This window comes from Rhinopithecus bieti, unplaced genomic scaffold (genome assembly GCF_001698545.2).
Source record: "Rhinopithecus bieti isolate Rb0 unplaced genomic scaffold, ASM169854v2 scaffold_69980, whole genome shotgun sequence".
NCBI classification, from domain to species: Eukaryota; Metazoa; Chordata; class Mammalia; order Primates; family Cercopithecidae; genus Rhinopithecus; species Rhinopithecus bieti.
Genome location: NW_016826299.1, coordinates 1,157,174 through 1,178,541, shown reverse-complemented (window position 1 = coordinate 1,178,541; position 21,368 = coordinate 1,157,174). Strand labels below are relative to the sequence as shown.

Sequence of the window (21,368 nt, the reverse complement as noted above, 5' to 3'; positions counted from 1 at the left end):
GGCAGGGAATAAATTATGCAAGGAGTCTGAGAAGAGGTTGGAACCCAACTACTTGAATCCATTACTTCAGCTCTGCCACTTTATGATCTTGGGCAAGCTACTTAATCTCCATGTCTGCAAAACAATAATAGTAACAATAATAGGACTTACTTTCTAACATTGTTACAAGGATTAGAAGAGCACTTAAAACAGTGGCAAGTAGGAAGTGCAAGGTAAGGATAATGATTATAATTCTCTGCACATCTGTCTCCTCCAGTAGATTATCAAGTCCCTGGAGAAGGATCACTTCTCATTTATTCAACATTTGTGCTGTGCCTATGATGTGATGATATAAAAAGAGCTTAGCAAATGGAAAGACTGTTGACTTATGGTTCAAATATAATGTGACAAATGATACAACACAGGAAAGAGCAAAGTGCAGAGAATAGAGCATGCAAAATTGAACGGTGCGGAACAGATGGTGAAAGGCTTCACAGATCTAACACTGAAGATGGGGCTTGATGAATGAGTATGTAAGGGCCAAGAGTTGTGCAAGGAACAGTGGATGGGGAGAAAAGCACAGACAGGCTGGAGAAGCAGATTGGGGCCAATTGCACAAGGCCCTGCATAACCTGTTTACTATACACTTTATTGTTTGACCAGTGTTTGTTAATCTCAGTGTGCTAGCATATAGGGTGTGTCAGAGAATTATGAGGAGTCAAAGTATTTTGTTACTAACAATAGCTGAAATGTGGGGACTTGACTTTTTTTTTTTTTTTCCCCAAGATGGAGTTTTTCTCTTGTTGCCCAAGCTGGAGTACAATGGCGCGATCTCAGCTCATTGCAGCCTCTGCCTCTGGGGTTCAAGTGATTCTCCTGCCTCAGCCTCCTGTGTAGCTGGGATTACAGGTGTGTGCCACACGCCCGGCTAATTTTTTGTATTTTTAGAAGAGACGGGGTTTCACTACGTTGGCCAGACTGGTCTCGAACTCCTGACCTCAGGTGATCCACCCACCTCGGCCTCCCAAAGTGCTGGGATTACAGGTGTGAGTCACCACACGTGGCCAGGTACTTGACATTTTAAAAATAAATGAGGACACACTCCCAAATGATGTTGAACAGAAGAATACGTAATCTATGACTCCATTTATAAGAGTAAAAGAAAGAGAAAACCAGGCAAAGATCATTTCTGTTGTCTCAGTTCATGACACAGTTACCTTCAGGGGTGGACAGTGACAGGGAGAGGACTCAAGAGGGACTTCTGGGTGCCTCATGCTATTTCTTTGTCTGGGGACTGGCTCCATAGATGTGCTGTTTCTGAAAATTCAACAAACTGTATACTTATAGTGTACTTTTCTATATCTCTTCTGTTTTAAAACAATAAGTTAGGTGCATGGCACCGTGTACTCACTGGCATTTCCATATGCTTTTACTGGAAGGGGCGAGGTTACAGACTGCTCTTATGTTGTACTCTGGGAACTCACTGTGCAGACATGTATCAATAGTTTTGTGTTCCTTTATGACGTAACTCTGGGAATAGCGCTTAGATGCTCAGAAAAGCCAAGGATAGTGATCACACCAGCCAAGGGTCACCTTTAGCAAAAACAGGGCTTAGCGAGTGTGTGAATTGACTTACACTCTAGTTAGTTATAAATGTAGAGATTCTGAAACACCAACTTAGCATACCTGTAAGATTGCTTTTCCCTCATTTTACATGTTAACGAGGGGCTGACAGTTCTTTGCTAATCCTATAGAGAAACACAGGTCAAAACCACACCTGCATAAGCATGAGTTATAATGCATTCAACATTTATGTACCCTTCGGAACAATAGTCGTTTTTTTCTTTTCTTTTCCCAGTTATTTCCATTAAAACACAGTTACCCATGTGTCACTTGACAGGGACATGTTCTGAGAAATGAGTTGTAAGGCAATTTTGTTGTCATGTCATATATGTTACAGAGTATATTCAACAAACCTAGATGGCATAGCCTACTACACACCTAGGCTGTATGGTATTGCCCATTGCTCCTAGGCTACAAACCTGTACACAGCATGTTACTGTACTGAATACTGTGGGCAACTGTAACACAATAATAAGTATCTGTGTATCTAAACATGCCTAAACAGAGGAGAGCTACAGTAAAAATAATGGCTTCATAGTCTTATGGGACCACTGTACTATGTGGTCTGTTACTGAAATATCCTAACGCATTGCTGCATGTATCCAGCTAAAAATAGTACAAAAAGATGAGAATTTGTCTTCCACATCAGACCTGTCTCTCAAGGCAACCACTATTATGACTTTCTTATATAGTCTTACATACGTATTTTATACATGCACAAAAGCACATATATTAATGTGTATTACTCCTGCCCTGCTTCTTTCCCTAAATAATTGCAAGCCCCATGTATTTACTTGTTTTTTACTGGAGATGTTTCACATCCACAAACATGCATAAAATGCATTATTTTCACAGGCATATAGTATTCCACTGAACAAATCCTGACTTACTTAACCAGATATTTCTAGTAAAACTCTAAATAAAACCTTAAAATATTTTGCAAATAATGTGGCATCCTTGAATACACATTCTTTGACGTGCTTTTTCAATTATGGTAGAAACTGCCTCGATGCAGTTTCTCAACAGCCTCATCAACATCATGTTAAATGCAAACCTTTTGACCTTTGCATTGCTATTTGGCTAACACTGGTACTTCACTGTTATTTTAATCAACAACCTTCTATTTAGCTCCACTGTTTTTTCCATTTCTACCTGAATTAAGTACTAAACTGTTTCAAATACCATAGCCTTAATATATATTTTAATGTCTGGTAGGTTTAGTCTTTATTCTGTTTCTCTGCAAAAAGATCATTTAAAAAAAAATTTACAGGCAATACTTTAGACTGCCTTAATGCAAGACTTAGCAGCACAATGTAGCTATTGCTCCTATTACACAAACATATTAAAATTGAATTTACTGCTTCCCCTCAAGAGTATGGAACACAATTATTCATGTCACAATTTTAAATAGGAAAATTACGTAGTGATTAAAAATTTTTTTAGAAAGAATCATGTTCATACAGTAGGCCAGGTATAATCACTTCTCAAAGAAATGGCTAAGGGTTTTACATTTTTAATATATCGCTTTCTGTGTAAATACCCCAGAAGGAAATAGTAACTGTATTTGGTTAGTGACCCTCCTGGATTCAAGTCCATTAAGAACACGTGAAAGTGACCTTGTCTGGAATTAGGGTCTTTGCAGCTGTAATCAAGTTGAGATCATACTGGATGCGGGTGGGTTCTAATCCAATGACCAATGTCCTTGTAGGAGGGAAACTGGACACCGACACAGGAAAATGCTATGTGAGGCAGGAACTGGAGTGATGCCGCTACAAGACAAGGGACACCATGGATGGATGGCTGCCACCAGAAGCCAGAAAGGGGCAGGGAGGGATTCTTCTCCAGACCCTAAGAGCACTGCCCTGCTGAACCTTGAGTTTGGATTCTGGCCTCCGGAACTATGAGAATAATTTCAGGTGTCTGAAGCTGCGGCACATGTGGCAAGTTGTTACGGCAGCCCTAGTTAAGGAGCGCAATCACCACCCCTGATTTTGTATCAGTTTGAACTGTCATAAATATCCAGTGGTATATAGGTATATTGAGTGACTTGTCACTTGATATCTCTTTTTCAGTCACTAGGTTGCTTCCAATAAGGCAAAAAGTAAGAACTTGTTTAGAAAACCCAGCCAGGCACAGAGGCTCATGCCTGCAATCCCAGCACTTTGGAAGGCCAAGGCGGGTGGATCACTTGAGGTCAGGAGTTCAAGACCAGCCTGGCAACATGGTGAAACCCCGTCCCTACTAAAATACAAAAATTAGCTGGGTGTGGTGGCGGGCACCTGTAATTCCAGCTACTCGGGAGGCTGAGGCAGGAGAATCACTTGAACCAGGGAGGTGGAGGCTGCAGTGAGCTAAGATCGCACCACTGCACTCCAGCCTGGGCGACAGAGTCAGACTCTGTCTCAAAAAAAAAAGGAAAACCCTTTTGTGGTGATTATTTTATACTATTATTTCATTGAGACATAATTTATATTAAGGAAAAACAACTCCTGGAAAATAAAATGCCAATGTTTTACAAAGTGTTCATAGTTTTATTACTTATCACCTCTATGTATTTTAACAACTTCAAAAGTGCAGTTGGATTATATGGGAAAAGATTTTTCTTTTGCAAACGGCAGATGGCATCTTGTAGTTCCTGGAAGCATTTTACTATTCTGTAAAATATTCCCACTTCAGAGATGACATCATTTGGGGCTACTTCACAATCAAAGGAGAAGGCAGTATCAAATTCTTTCAGAAACAGAGGCCTTGATGGAGGCTCAAGGCTAAATTCTTCTTTATCTCTGCTTGTCCCAGCTGCATCCTGAATCTCCTTAGTTGCTTGTTGGTGTAAACATGTCTGTTTACTGTTAGCTAAACACTGGTCTGTAGATTCCACTTCAGAATCATCAGAGCTGTCGTAATCTACCAGACTTTGAGAGGCCCGGGGGGAAGACAGACTAGAAGTACACATGGTGTCAGTCCCCTTGGACATCACAGCTTTCAGTGGTTCAGAGGGAGCATCAGAAGCCCAGGAGTGCTGAGCACACACATCTATGTGACTATGAGGAGCAGTCAAATGATGGGGTATTGTTCGGTTGGTGCTTTGGTCTTGGACAAGTGAGGGGACACAGTCACAAATACTTATGTCATATTTAGATTCAGTTGCATCAAAGTTATTGCAAATGGTGAAAAAATTATCCCAGTCCTTTTGTAGTAATTTTAAATATCTAACAAAATATTCAAGAAAACAGGTTTCTGATGAAATCAAAAAGTCAAGAAGAACTGTAGAATCAAATCCTATATTTTTTAAGAAGAACAGGAAAATACAGTGAGGATTATAGCCATTTTCATGTGTGTGATGGTCCCACATTTCTTTTCCTTGGGTCAAGCTTTCAGTGGCTTCACATCCTCTGAAAACGAAGATAATGGAGAATCCAGATTAACGACCTTACAAAAATAAACAGTTTTAACAGATATAATTCACATACCATAAATTAACCTATTAGATTACTTTTAAATCTATGCATCACTTCTTAAAAGAAAAAATTTCAAAACCTATTCCTTTCCCCATAAGCTCTAAATAAGTCTGACTCAGTAAAGCTAAATCCACTGACTTTGGCAGTTCTAGTTTTTGTCTGCCCAATAAAAGTTCTCTGTCGTCCTTTCTCTTGACATCAGAATTCCTCATTCTTACAGGTAACCAATTCCATGTGGTAAGATAATTCCTAAACCTCCTTCCTTATCCTCCTCAACAAGGGTGGGCATGGTGACCCAGGCTGATCAATCAGAACACTCCATGCTCCTGGCCACAATGACTGGTTCTGACAAGGCTCTGTCACCCAAGTGGGTTAAATCAGATCTCTACTGGGACTTTTGCTGGAGCTATGGAAGATTATAACTGTAGGGCTGAGGTAAGCCTTGAACTGCTGGTGGCCATGCCTTGAGAATGAATTCAAAACTGTGAGACAGAAAAAGAGAAGTGACTGATGACATGATTATAGTCCCTGTACATACCTGACTCCAACTTGATCCTTTAGAATTCCCAGTTATGAGCCAATAAACTTTGGTTTTCGCTCAAATTAGAGTTGGTTTCCATCATTTATAACCAAAAATATCTTAACAAATACAACTACATCTGAAAAAAGTATCTATGTTGTAAGCACCTGCCTCTCTGGACACACCGAAATGGAATTAAGGAAGTCAGAAATTCACATACAAAGTAAGTTTAATTCAGGGGTTTCCACTTCCTGAGGAGTAAGGAGCTAACTTTGAGTACAATTAAGATATACTCTTACAGGCGTGTGCATTTTCAGACTGAATTTGTATTTGACCGTTTTGAACCTAATTCAAATCACATGCAGGAATTTTGTGTTCTTGATTAGAATCTTTTGAAAATTGGCCCCAAACACTTAAGAGTCTAAGAGCAGCCACTGCCAGCAGTGTCATAATACAAGTAAGTACTGGCAGCACAACACTGCACCACAGATCATTAGCAAGAAATCCCTTTCTCCCAGGCCAAGAAAGAAATGGAAATAAAGCAAGTATGTGAGTGTTTTAATAAAGCAGAAGCAGAAACAGTGGAAAAGGTCATCAGTTATTAGTTTCATAACCAATTATAGATATTTGCCACAAGAAGATATTACCCCAAGTACAGCTATTTTAATAAAGCAGAGACAATCAGTATAAATCATCAGTAACGTAACCAATTTCAGATATTTGCCTCAAGAAGGTATCAGCCCAAATTCAACTGAATATTGAAATGAAAATTCAGAACAGCTCCTTTTGACTATTTCTAAGTTTGTATTCACCTTTACAAAAGCAAAGATCATCTTACTGAAGCTTAACACAAAAAAGTAAGTCTTAGGGGTGAAAAGAGGTCTTAAATGAACAACAATTAGGATTCAGAGAAGTGTACTGACTTACTGAAGACTCAATCAGAAGCCATGGTTTTAGATACCAATCTACTTATACTACCTGAGATCTGCCCAGCCAGCCAAGTTTTCACAGTGATGCAAATGCAGTCTCCTTTTCATGTAAGTCAGGGTTAAAGAAAGGAACTGCAACTTACCAGGAAACCACAGGATGTTTTACCCCAAATGATGCAAAGGAAGCAACACGCCCAGCACATTCTCAGAAATGTTTTCTGCTTTCCTGACTTGTAGGCCATTCAATAAATACTTTAAAATACACTAACCTGGTCAGTGTTAAGTAGATGCCCAGTGATGCCTTGGCAGCCTCCAGCATGTCATCGTCTTGTTCTATGAAAACCCTAGACAGCCATTTGCACGGATTGCGTAATTGCAGAGAGGGCTGAAGGTGAGGCTTTAAGAAGGTCAATAACTCAGACATGAACCTCTGTAAGTCAACTTCAAAAAATGCAAATTTCAAACTGTAGGCAATAGTTTATGAATGAATTAATAATATCTTGCCTATATATAAACTCATAGTGCCTAAAGTACCTTAAGATGCAATTATCCTAATTCACTTTCAAAAAGTCATCAGGAATCAGTTAGGAATCATCTTTATTTGGCAAATGAGGACACTGAGGCTTAGGGAAAAAAAGTGACTCATTCCAGAGCATACCTTTAAAATGTATAGCTAGATCATCTATTTGCAACAACTGCCAAATAACTGTCTCTTAGAAATAAAAGCTATGTGATTTCTTGCTAAAAACAGATAAATAAATGAGCAGACCACAAAGATCACTTCATCGGATGCCAGAGCTGTCTGTTACTAGAGGCAAGAATGCAACCAAGCAAAAATAATTTTGTCTTCAAAATAACAGAAAAACATTTTTGTTTGTTTAGAGCATAGAAGTACTACTATTAAGCACAAAAATAAAAAACGTTTTAGGTAGCTTTAACTACAATTTAAAACTGAATTATATGACAGGTGCCATCTAGTGTTATAAATTATAACTGCACAGAATTATAACTAATGTGTAGTTATTAAAAGCTAAATTATATCCAAAGCAATTCAGTGATGTCACTGCTCACATTCAAACTTTTCGCTGAAATCTGTATGCTGCTTGTTTAGAGACATTTACTATTCATTTTTCTCAAGTAAAATGGAAGACTTTGAACTCCTGTGTTACTATCCTGGAAATTATATATGTAACAATTTCTTTATCAATATAACTTCTCATATATTAGCTTCAATTCAATATCTAATTTTCAATAATCTACATTAGTAGAAATAATAATTGCATGAAGGATTAATATAAATGGGGTGGGGAAATGGAGGCGGGAGGATCGCTTGAGATCAAGAGGTTGAGGCTGCAGTGAGCCTGGGCGACAGAGCAAGACCCTGCCTCAAAATAAACAAACAAACAGTAAACATAACAATAACAAAGAAACAATAACAAACAATAGTAACAACACTTAAGTGGGAGTGAACACATTTTTCTTTAATCTCTCTGTCTCCTCACTCTCCTCTCTCTCTCTGACAGGATCTCCATCTGTTGCACCAGGACTGGAGTACAGGTGTGCGATGGATCACAGCTCACTGTAGCCTTGATGTCCCAGGCTGGGACCTCCCAGGTTGGGACGGGAGGAATAGCATGGGCCAAAGGCGGGTCAGGGCTGCAGTGGGCCATGGTCACGCAACTGCACTTTAGATTTTTTTTTAAAAAAGAAGGATTAATATAAATAAAATGCTATAAATACTTGAATATGAATTTCCATCACTTACTTTGAGATGACTCAACAGCAAGTTTTTTAAACCTAAATCATTCCTTATACTTTACAAATTCATTGCAGCCACAAAAGCTGACATGTTTCTTAAAGGTAAATCTAGTTCTCTTTTTTTGGGAAAATGTAGCAAGTTACAAATAGGATAACATACAGCCTAAATTAGTGGAATTTATACTAGTCCTGAGATTTGATAATTATGAATTACTGTACTTAAGTAAATAATTAAACACTGCATACAAAAGGAGTTCGGAGAATTACCTTTCATTTCACTTGCTGAAGAACAATTCTGAAACTTGATTTCCAAGGATTTCATTATAACTAAGCTTGCTGCTCTAAGGATCACATGATCTGGACTAGCGATATGTTCACATCCAGGTTGAACTTCATCACCTCCAAAAAAGGAATGTTTTCCATAAACAGACAGTGTCTTCAACAACCCCGAATTCACAGCTTGCAAAACAGCATTAGCTAAAGCCAGCATGTCCATCGCTACATGACGGTCTGGCGGCATTAGGGGAGGCACAGATCCACGACAAAGGTCTTCACCCACTTTAAAGAGAAGGCATTTTTTGAGGAATATGATGACCTTCCTTTTGACAAAAGCCTGAATAGGCCAGGTAATAACTTCTAGCATGCAAGATGGTTTCAAAAATAAAATCCTCTGGCAAGTGAAATGTAACTTCAGGTAGATTCTGGAGGCTATGAGAAGCTCAAGCAACTCCAGGAAACACATCAGGATATTTACTATTTTAGAAGTATCCTGGCAGTTTTCAAAATGCTGAGAGAACAAGGAATTGTAAAACACTTCAAAAATAGTGTCGAAATGAGTCAGGAACTGCTTTAGAATCTCTGCAATTATAAAAATAGGAATTATAAACAGGGAAAACGCAGTCTTCTACAAATAATTTTACAATTCGGTTTTTATAAATATCACTTTATAAGATGAAAAAACAGATTTGGAATGTTTACCTCTAACATTAACAAATGAAGTTACACAGAATAATGGCTAAGAACCACAGTTAAAATTTATTTTATGGTCAGGTGTGGTGGCTCACAGCTGTAATCCCAGCACTTTGGGAGGCCGATGCTGGCGGATCACTTGAGGTCAGGCGTTTGAGACCAGTCTGGTCAACATGGTAAAACCCTGTGTCCACTAAAAATACAGAAATCAGTTGGGTGTGGTGGTGAGCACCCATAGTTTCAGCTACTCGGAAGGCTGAGGCAGAAGAATCACTTGAACTCGCAAGGCAGGGGTTGCAGTGAGCCAAGATCATGCCATTGCACTCCAGCCTGGGCAACAAAGCAAGACTTGTCTCAAAAAAAAAAAAAAAAAAAAAAAAAAAACCAAAAAAAAATTCATTGTACGAAGATCAGTAGCATCAAACAATGCAAGGAATTTACGACCATGAAAAGCTTTACTTTTTTCCTTATGCTTTTTTCTTTTAAAACAGGTTATCCTCAATCAAAATATATTGGAAGAGACTGAGTTTTTCATTACTTTAAGACAGATCAGATGTTCCAAAGTAAGTTTTGTTTCTCATTATAAATACAATACTCCCAGGAGCAAGATGACGATTGTTTATGGGGCCATGTAATCCATACCTGTTTTTTGTGAACATGAATCTTTAAAGATTTCTTTTATTATTGCTGTAAGAGTCCAGAGGCAGTATATTGCTTTATTACTCTCAGAGTATTCAGAAAGATTTTCTGGCAAAAGCAATCCAGGAATTACTTAAGGTTATCTGCAAGTCAGAAAATAAAGAAAGTAGTTAAAATACAGTATTTTCTTTACATAATACAACTGTATACCACATTGTTTACGCATTTGGTCAAAAGAAGTATGATAATATGTGGTAAACTCGGAAGGAACAGAAATATCCTAATATAAGTAAAAAATTTGAATATGCCATAGAAATAAAATAAAAAAGGAAGATGAAAATGTTAGCAGTGTTATCTGTAAGTGGTGAATTTTTAATTTTAATTTGCTCTTTACACTTTGTCTATTTTCCAAATTTTCTACTATAATATCACTTTTTATATTCAGAAAAAAGTTATTGAAAGAAGCAAGCGATTATGGTTGAAAAGTCAGTAGATACTTCATTTGTTTAATTCAGAGATAAGAGAAAAACTCAACTCTGAATTTGTTTGTATTGTTTTACATTATGCTGAGGATTGTTGTTAGAATTTACATTAAACCTGTGAAAACAGGCTTGTTCTCAAGAGGTGGTTCCTAAATCTTTTTAGGGGTAAGGGGTCCACCTAGTAGTTTGAGAATATGCAGAAAGTTATGGACTCTTAGGTGAAACTCACCTCTCAGGTTAAGAATCTCATTAAGATTGACAACATATTTAAGACTCTAATCCTAGACACAAATCATCATATTCTATTATTAAATTTTTATGGTTTTACATACGTTAGTATGTGAGCAAACGTCTTATTAATACAAACATTTGAAGGGTAAAAATCAAATGTCAAAGAGCAATTTTAAAGAAACTATAACAGAAACAGGTTGGGTGCCACGGCTCTTGTCTTTAATCCCAGCACTTTGGGAGGTTGAGGCAGGAGGATTGCTTGAGCTCAGAAGTTTGAGACCAGACTGGGCAACACAGTGAGACCCTGTCTCCACGAAACATTTAAATTAAGAAAAAAAAAATTAAGAAAGAGAAATAATAACATACTTTGATTACTTATCTTACCTTTTCTCTCAATTGGAAATAGAGAAGCAATGCAAGGCACTGTGAGGCCATGTGACATAACAATTTATCTGAATTTTGGAACATATAGATCTAGAGGAAAACAAATACAATTAACCACTATTGCTGAATGTTCCTAAAATTTTTATTTTAAATATTTAGATCTTTAAAAAAACAAATGGCTTACTAATTTAGAATCAACTTTGGCTGATTCTAAGAGAATTTTAATTATATCTCTGTATTTCTCCTTTGCATGGAACTCAGTTTTGACAGACAATATCCGGGTTGTCATCACTTTGATCACTGTTAACTGAAGGAGCATTACTTCTCTGGAACTGCTCATCAGAGAGTTGGTCTTCAAACATGCAGGTGCTACAGCAATGGGAGCCACACCGACAGAGATAGGCTGATGCCTGCCCTGGATACCATAGGTGTTTGCCCATTCTAAGGAGGTGGCTGTAGAGCAATCTTGATCTGAAACTCCTGGGTTGAGATAAAAGATGTAATCATGGCTGTCATTTTCAAGTGTGACTCCAAGAAGTACCTTCTTGTATAACTGTTCTAAAACTTCACAGAAAACTTTCATTTTGACTTCCAAAATGTTTAAGAAGGTCAACAACTCCAAGTTGTAAACATTAAATCTCAGAAGTGCTATGAATCTCTAAGATGTTTCTTCAGTGAAACCTAAAATAGGAAAAGTAATAAAAAAATTCTAAGTGCTATACACTTACTACAAGAGAAAGCAACTGTTTCCACTTAATCACCAACTCTCTCAAGTTAAAGGGAATGCTGACTGCTTAATTTTTAAAATGGAAAATTGTAACAGGAACATTATTTCAAGACCTTAACAATGAAATGTATGCTTTCCACACAGATTTGAGAGCATAAAATTATGTTTAATTTTAACACAGCAGAAACTTGAGCTTCCCTCTAACAGTTTTCAATGGCTATCAGGGTTTCTTAATCTTGGCACTATTAATATTTGGAGCCAGACAACTTTGTGGTGGGGAGCTGTTTTGTGTATTATAAGATGTTTGGCAGCATTCCTGACCTCTACCTTCTACACGCCCAAAGCACTTCCCACCTGACCTGCTAGATTTTGACAACCAAAAAAATGTCTGCAGACACTGTCAAATGTCCCCTGGGGGACAAAATCACACCAGCTGAGAACCACTGAGCTAATTCAAATTCACTAACCTTCACCTCCAATTTATAGATAAAATTTTAAAGTTAGACTGCTATATGGTCAAACTAGATTATGGCTATTGCCAATGAAATTCCAACTTAAAATGCATCAATATCAGAAGCAGCAAGTAGTTACTATAGAGGGAGTATGGCAAGGAGAAACTTAGGACTTTGGCATAAGCAAAAGAGATTACTGAGTATCACAACAATGGAATGCTGGAGCCTCTGGGAACAATCTGACCCTGGGGAGGAAGGGGGTTTTGCTCCTTTCATTGCCTTTGAGCTATTTCACACCTCAAATAATTCTTGTCCAGAGATATGTGAATAACTGTCTGATAAAGAGGCAACCCTCTCCCCAGCGGGAAAAATCAGTTTTGCTTCCATTTGTAAACTCATTTTAACATTCCTTCACCCTACATAGATTTCATGGTTTTCTTACTGCTCCTTTAAACAGGTTGTGCCTGGTTCCCTTACTAAAAAGGTAAATAAAATCTTTGATACGTAGTCATTTTATATGGGTTGTGATTTTGCACTCTTGAAATCTACCCTTTAACAAAATTACAGACTTCTCTGCCCTGACCCATTTATAGACACCCTTCCCATCTTCAACTTCCAAAAGACTTCGGAAGGCTACCACTTATACTGGGTCTTATACTGGGTCTTACTACCACTTATACATACCACAATATGGCCCACTAGCCTAGTCTTGGTCTTTAATGGCTGGCTTCTTCCCGATTTAGCCTGAATTTCAATTGTTGACTCCACAACACAAAGCTGCCCTGTTTTAGTCCTTTCATGGAGAAATAAATATTAAGAAACCTATAGATTTTAAAGTTATGAATGAAACTTAAGTTTTCTCTGAATCACACTTTCAACCTGTGGTATGCATCCCATATGATTTATTAATACAAATGTTCGTAATGTTGTTCCGTCTGACAGTGTTACACTTTATCTCAGCCCTGAGTGCTCTCAGAAGGCCAGAATGGATAAGCACCACATGCTGTTTTAAACCAAGAAACGGTTAACCAGAAAGGACCAACTCAAATACAATTCCCAAATAGGACCTACTTCTACCCTCCCTTGATGACTCCCTTGTTTTATTAATCCCTACCTTTTCTCCTTCCTCTTCAAGAGGTTTCCCATTAGTGAACATTCTCCCTATTGCAACTGCCTGAACAAAATAATCTCCTTAATTGCCTGATATATCATCTGTCACACATCAGAAATTAGGTCTTCATGTTCCACCTCAAAGTCTAATTCCATTGCACTTACTTTATATTTTAGTTATAACATTTCTTTTCAAACTACTGATAGTATAAAACAGAATATTTTGTTTTAATTACTATCACATGCTCAACTCTTTCAGTAAAAATTTCAGCAACGAATGGAATTATTTTTATTTAAATGCTATAGCAATAAAAATACTTCCAATAATATTCCTATGGGTCACTAAGTCCTTAAATTTTACCAAAATGAGAATGAAATTGCTATCTGACCCAGTTTCAACCCACACAAAGGGCAATTTCTTATGGCTCAATCATTTTAGCACACCAACCAAAGTGAATGCCAGTAAATAAATATTCCAGGGGGTTTATGGGCTATTTTCTCTCATGGTGGGACCCAGGTTCTTCGGTAAGAGTGATTGTGAGAAATTAGACTGAAAGGTTGTAAACTTTCAGAAATGCAGATTCAAAATGAGCCTTTAGAGACAGAGGGGGAAAAAAAAGCATTGGGGTTATGAGAGGAAGAAATAAACTCAGTTTCTTCCACTATTCTCTTACAACATGCTTCTGACCTCAGATGTGTGAAGATTTCTCCCCACCAGCCAGTAAGCAAGCAAAGCAACTCTGCACAGACCACTACCTGGGCATCCTCCAATTCAATTCTACATTATCTACCTGGGGATACCATCAGATCACACAGATTGAAGACTGAGCCACAATTCTAATGCCAATTGCAAGCCCCAGGATGTTTCACCTGTGCTTCTGATCAACTGGCTCTAAATCGGGAGTTCCCCTGACTTCTCCTTTGGGTTTGATTAGTATGTTACGGCAGCTCATAGAAATCAGGAAAACATAACCATAAATTCTTCCCTCCCCTACTCGACTGGCTAAGGACAAAAGAAGCCCACTCAGGCTCCACATCGTATCATTACAGTTCGTGGCTGTCACTCTAGTGGAATGAGAAGCATGGGAAAGCATGGTCTTATCAAATTATACAGATGCTGAAAGTTGGGGATTACACGCAGGTAGCAAAGGAAAGCTCACAGCAAGCCATCGCCTCTGGAGGAAAAGTATACAAAGCAGCACCAGTGCCCACCTAAGGTCAGAGATGTCTGATACTCTAAGATTGGACTCCAAAGGGGAACACCCTACGGGGATCCTCTGGACCTCAATCTCTACAAAGGGGATGCCCTTGGCAGAGGTTCTGAGGTCTAGTACTAAACTCTCCTTAGAACTTTCTCTCGCAGTTGCAATACTGTTTGGCCCCAATATTGTTTGGAATCTGGAGTTTGCTGTTGAATGGGAAAGTGGGATGGTGTTGCATGTATTCAGGCTTTTGTGCTGCCGTTCTAAGCAGGGGGCCTGGTTAATGTGTGGTGCTCTTGTTTGGAACTGTTTGGCCCCAGTGTCCTTTGGGGTCTGGGGAGGTTTGGCGTTTAAAAATCAAACTGCCATGGAAAATGCTTTACTCAAAATTTTGGTTCACAGCCTTCATGGGATTATTTATTGCGGCAAACGAAGTAAACCGGTGAGCTTGTATTGCTATCTCATGGCTAGGGTTCCAAGCTATTGGATCTTGGTTCATGTATGTGTATACATGTCTAGATGTGTTTATTGGTATGTACATTTGTTGTTATATGCTGTGTTTACCGAACTGACTTGTAAGAGTGCTCATAAATTAACTAAGTCTAAGCAATTTTTAAGTTTACGTGACTTAAGTATAATTTTACTAAACAAGCTGGCTTTAAAATTACTGGTAAAATAAAAACAAATGCCTTCAGAACTGTCAGCATACATTTTTTGTCTGGTTTTATGTTTGTCTTTGCTAGATATTTTGAGATGTCAGCGTTTGGCATATAAGATTATAAAACTATAAACCCAGGCAAAACAAAATGATCTTGGTTTGCGTGATTTTTTTTTTTTTTTTTGACAAATCAGAGAAATCTGTGAAAGGAAAATATCTTGGGCCCCCAAAATCACTAAGCTAAAGGGAACATTCAAGCTGGGAATTGCTTAGGGCAAATGTGCGTCCCATTTTACTCAGTCATCCCTCTGCTCATTGAGATAAATGCATATCTGATTGCCTCCTTTAGAAAGGCTAATCAGAAACTCAAGAGAATGTAACTGTTTGTCTCTCACCTACCTGTGACCTGGAAGCCCCCCCTCCCTACCCCGCTTAGAGTTGTCCTACCTTTCTGGACTGAACCAATGTTCATTTTACATACCATGATTGATGTCTGATGTCACCCTTGTGAAAACTGAAAGAACTGAGTACAGTGAATGGGATAAATGTTTTAGGTAAACTTTTTGTGTAAATTAAATGCTTTGAGTTATTTCTGATGCTCATTTAATATCTGGGTCATTTCCAATAAAGAAAGGGTTGTGATATGGGGAAGTATGTTTCTAAATTGTGGAACTGTTCTTATCTATAAATGCCCACATCTGATGGTTCAGGATTTCTTGCTTTTTGGGGTTTCACACAAGTTTTAGGTTACTAAGGATAAGAATTCTAGTTAACACATAATTTTGTAGATAATATGTGCCGAAAAGTTTATATTACTAGTGAGAAAAATAATAATTTTGTCTAATTCAGAAGTTATCTAAAAGTTAGTTCAGATTACAGATTTGAAAAGGTTATTCATGAAATACTGTAGTAAGAAACCAGTAAGTAGTGGAGAAAGATGTGGAAAAGGTTCAGATAATAAAATATTCTTTAAAACCTGATAGAGAATTGGAGACATTTGGCTAATTAATGTTTTCAGTTAAAGCTCTTAGTCTTGATTAAAATAAAGTAAGTATTGTAAAGAAATGCAGCCAGGTTCAATGGCTCACGCCTGTAATCCCAGAACCTTTGAAGGCCGAGGTGGGCAGATCACGAGGTCAGGAGATTGAGACCATCCTGGCCAAAATGGTAAAACCCTGTCTCTACTGAAAATACAAAAATTAGCTGGGCGTGGTGGCCCGCACCTGTAGTCCCAGCTACTCGGGAGGCTGAGGCAGGAGAATTGCTTGAGCCCAGGAGGCAGAGGTTGCAGTGAGCCAAGATCACGCCACTGCACTCCAGCCTGGCAATAGAGGGAGACAGTGCCTCAAAAATTAAAAAAATAAAAAAAATTTTTTAAAAAGCATTAGCAGTTTGGCAATTCTTTAATATAGTTAAGCCTGAAGCTGGATTTAGTGTGGAGCCAAATTTCACATACATACATGCATTGTTTCACATTATGTTTACTGTTTTGCATGGATAGTGCTGGCACTGAAGTACTTATTGGTCATGTGCCTAGAGTGAATTTCTTGATTGCACAGGATGTATAATGATATTAGTGAACTTAAGGAAACTGAATTGTGTAATAGTAACCAAATATTCATTGTGTGGGTTTTTTGGGGCCCTGGGTAACACTGTAGCCTCCAGGATAGACTCAGTAGGAAAATTTATGGTTGGTTTTCTGTTTCTTTGTGCTTCTAGTTTTCATTTGTTTGCTGTTTATTCTCCTCTGAGCTTTGCTCGTGTATGCATATATATAAAACCAGGATTTTTTAAAGTTCCTAAGTGGAAGGCTTTTATTTGGTTCTGTGGGTATTTTGTTTCCTATGGGTTTCTAGAAAGTCATCATTTGTCCCATTCATCTGGAATTCCTAGGCTACCTTTGTTGGGCCTACAGTAATTAATGGAGCACACCAGCTTTTTAATCTTAAACTAACTTTTTTGGAGTTTAGGCTTCCTGATACTTTAAGTGTCTTGATTATACTTTTGTAAATAGAATTTGAGTCATATTTCTCACTCTGCCTAATTTCTCCAAAATTTGTAAACCATTTGTGAATATTCTTAACTCATGGGAATGTGTTTGTTTGCATTACAGTTGACTAGGGTCACTAGGGTTGCTTAGGGAGAAAGAGCCCAGAAATCTGGCATGCCATCAAAAGGGTAAGAATTTATTAGTAGTTAGACTCTGGCCTCTCTCTCTCTCTCTCTGTGCAAACTGGTTAAATGAAAGGTAAATGTCACTGTTTATCTCCTCTATAAAGTTTTAATTAATACAAAAGGAATTCTGAGGCTGGTTGTAAGCTGTAGTGAATCTGGTGTGCTTTGTGTGTCTTCCTGTGTTGTTCTGTCATAAAGAGGGGTACCTTAGGATAAACTGCGTGTGTAGGGCCCCAAAAGCCCACTATTCAAGATGGCCCAGCAAATTGGTCAGTCATGTCCTTGAGAGCTTGACCTTGTAACTATGTGGCTGTACTTTCTCTTTTCACAATGGTGGCCCAGTGTAGGGTTCAATTCCTGGCTCAGGGAATGAATCCTTTATGTTCCACCTGTGTATTTATATGTGTTGTGTGTATAATATAAAAGAGCTTGAATTAACTGGTTAATTAAGAGCTTAAATCAAATATTTTGTCAGAAAAGTAAAAAGTGTAATGCCTTTCATTTAGTTCATGTGACTTAAGTAATCTCTGGGAAATAAAGACAGTTTTAAAGAGTATTGGTAAAATAAAAGTATCTTCACAAATGTAAACATTTGGTCTAAATTATGCAGGTCAGATATTAGGTTTGCTAAATGCTTTAAGGTCACAAACTGCTTCTTTGACTTTTAAAAATTTCTTAATTTACTCTGGAGCATTAGATTCTAGATAAATCTTGGGGACATGTGAAATTAGCCATGCCCTCTAGCTATGCAAAGAAGGTTTTATATAAGAAAGGATCTTGTATGATAAATTCTTGTCCTAAAGTAAAATAACTGCTAGTTTAAAAGAGGGATGTTTAGGACAAGTCAGAAAGTCCAAGCATGTAATAGATGGTCTCTGTGAGTCATGAAAGAATTTATGAAAAAGAATTTATGCAAGAAATGTTGTACAATTTAACGGTGATTAGGCCTCCTAAATGCTTTGTAAATGCCACTATGACTCTTAACTGTACAATTTGCCTGTTTTACAGCTAGGTAGGGCCTGGGACACATGGAGTTAGATGCTAGAGTCAGACTTTATCTGCATTTCTTTCTGGGTTCTAGGCTCCTCCACACCTAGTACTTAATTAAAACCCAGACTTATCAAGGTTTTCACCAAAAGTAAAAGTCACTAAGAGTTAACATTGTAACATGTAACTGAGACTACTGAAGAAACAGTTTTACATGCAAGGTGTGTAAGAAAAGTGAAAGGTGTTGTTCGTAAAAGACTGTAAGAAAGTATGGGAATGTACATTTTTGCCTAAAGGGTTAAAAAACAGAAATAACCAAATTTCCTTGTATAAAGCAGCTAACACAAGTAGAACAAGAATGAACTAAATAAGAAAATACTTTTTGTCAGATTTTCCTGTTAAACCAGCTAATACTGAAATTGTTTAGATATACATTTTGAATGAACTCCACGATCTAAGTCAAATTACCTTATGATAACCCATCAGTTACTAGTGCTATGCAGCTAATTTGGAGAAACAACTGGCATTCAAGAGGATATAAGTCTAATATTAATTAAGCATGGACTCAGTGAGAACCAGGATGGTCACCTTGTCCTTTCCAAGTCCTTAAAGCTTTTATTATTAAAAGTTCTGCATTCGATGACTCATCACAGAAAAGCTAAAATGATCCAAACTGAATATACTGGTGTGGTGACTTACAAATTACTGAAATAATTTATAACCAATGTTTGGGCCCATATTCCTAAGAAAACAATCAAAGCTTCAGGTACATTTGGTCACCTGATGGGCCATCTAAACATTTTATAAAGGGATTTCATTCAATTGTTATTTTCGATGCATGTTTTCTGGTTGTATAAAAGCTCTCCTGGCCGGGCGCGGTGGCTCAAGCCTGTAATCCCAGCACTTTGGGAGGCCGAGACGGGCGGATCACGAGGTCAGGAGATCGAGACCATCCTGGCTAACACGGTGAAACCCCGTCTCTACTAAAAAATACAGAAAACTAGCCGGGCGAGGTGGCGGGCGCCTGTAGTCCCAGCTACTTGGGAGGTTGAGGCAGGAGAATGGCGTAAACCCGGGAGGCGGAGCTTGCAGTGAGCTGAGATCCGGCCACTGCACTCCAGCCTGGGCGACAGAGCAAAACTCCGTCTCCTAAAAAAAAAAAAAAAAAAAAGCTCTCCTATGCAAGAAGGCTCATGTTATAAAACTAAGTCATTATACCACGGTGTAGTTTCACCAGGTAGAGAAAGTTTTTCATGGTTCGCTGAGGACAATCAACCCCTTCACAATCTAGAACCTAAAGATTAGATCTTCTGAGAACATCAGAGAAAGATTGCCCTTGCCATCCGCATTGCAGCAAAATTTTGGAACCCTGAACTTTGGGTTCATAATCTCACAGCTGAGGAGGGTCCCTCCACACTCTTGGAGCTGTACACCCACAGGAACCCTTAAGATAAAGCTAACCAAGGAAGTCTCTCCCCAGAAGAACATGGCATCCTTGATGTGAACAGCTTTTCCCAAGATCACAGATCAAGACTTCTACTATTATGAAACTCTTATCTTTGAATATTTTTGTTTATGCCTCTAAGAACAACAGAAATGAAAAGGGGGTTTGTTATATGCACTTATGGGGTATACTTTTATTTGTGAAGGATTTTGCTGCCAGTCTCATATATGAATAACCTTATACTTTGACAGATAAAATATGAAGGTCCAATGCAGGTGAGAAACTTTAATGGTACACACACTGCCTCATAATCAGTCAGAAACAGAACATTGGTTCACTCCTCTTAACCCACATCACGAGTTAAAGAGAACACTGCTAGGAGGCATTCAATCTTCTAGAAGGGCATCATTTGTTAGGTCCTTTTTCCATGGCCTTTTTCCATTGCAAAAGAAGCAATAATTAGAAATGCTTCCCTCATGATAGGCTGTATAACAGATTCTTCTGTAAAGGCTACAGTTACACAACAGACTTTAAATTCCCTTGTTAAACTTATGATAGAAATGGCTGAACAGAGGAGCTGCTGGCATTTGTGGCCTATGGAGAAATACATCAAATGAAAAGTATAGAGATTCATTGTAGGGCATTAACAAAAAGACTGCTTGGTTAAATGAGTAGGCTCTTAAGCTCATTCTTTGATCTATTTGATTCTAGGTGGTTTGGTTTATGGGAACCCCGAGTAAGAAGCATACTCCAAACTCTTGGTATTATCCTCCCTATAGTCATAATAATGGTCTTGGTCAGGCGTAGTGGCTCATACCTGTAATCCCAGCACTTTGGGAGGCCAAGGCAGGCAGATCACCTGAAGTCAGGAGTTTGAGACCAGCCTGGCCAACATGATTAAACCCTGTCTCTACTAAAAATACAAAATTAGCCAGGCGTGGTGGCACACACCTGTAATCCCAGCTGCTCAGGAGGCTGAGATGGCAGAATCACTTGAACCCGGGAGGCGGAGGTTGCAGTCAGCCAAGATCGCACCACTGCACTCTAGCCTGGGCGAAAAGAGCAAAACTCTGTCTCAAAATAATAATAATAATAATAATAATAACAACAACAACAACAACAATAGTTTCCCTTGTGCACTGTATTCTCTTAAAGGTTTTAAATGCTTGCACACAGCCATCCCTAGAATGTCAAATGGTCTGTCTTCAACTGGAATGACAAGAGCTGAAAGAAATGTGTGAACATGAGGACACCATATCCTATGAATCACACTCTGAGACCAGAAACCCAAAATGAAGGTAACCGCGAGAGGTGCTAAGGCCCTAAGTTTTGGTCACACCTAAGTGAGAATGTGACCAAAAGGGGGAATTTTTTAAAACAAAATTATGGGAGGCCATTGTTTTGGACTGAACTCATGCACTAGGCCCCAACAAACCAAACCAAATCAAACCAAAATGGAGTCGCTTGCATTAAGACATTAAGGAAACACATAGATCCTAGAACAGACTAGGTTTTGTTTTTCTCCTACAAATCTCTAAAAAACATTCCTGGCAGCATAGGTATCCACTCCCTGAAGTTACCATCAAATCTTTTAACTAAATTCATTTCCTCTCGCCTAGAAACCATCAAGCTTCAGATGAT

The 21,368-nt window shown here is 38.3% G+C and overlaps 1 protein-coding gene across 1 annotated transcript in view; it reads right to left on the bottom strand.

The window, feature by feature from the left end:
* Positions 1 to 4,107: 4,107 nt before the first annotated feature.
* LINS1 (lines homolog 1) overlaps positions 4,108 to 21,368 on the bottom strand; it is a 28,965-nt gene continuing 11,704 nt past the window's right edge. The window contains 7 exon segments of the mRNA XM_017863395.1: positions 4,108 to 4,994; positions 6,779 to 6,950; positions 8,535 to 9,125; positions 9,879 to 9,985; positions 9,987 to 10,018; positions 10,973 to 11,062; positions 11,157 to 11,653. Coding sequence (XP_017718884.1) covers positions 4,115 to 4,994; positions 6,779 to 6,950; positions 8,535 to 9,125; positions 9,879 to 9,985; positions 9,987 to 10,018; positions 10,973 to 11,062; positions 11,157 to 11,555 — 2,271 coding nt within the window. The 5' untranslated portion in view covers positions 11,556 to 11,653 and the 3' untranslated portion in view covers positions 4,108 to 4,114.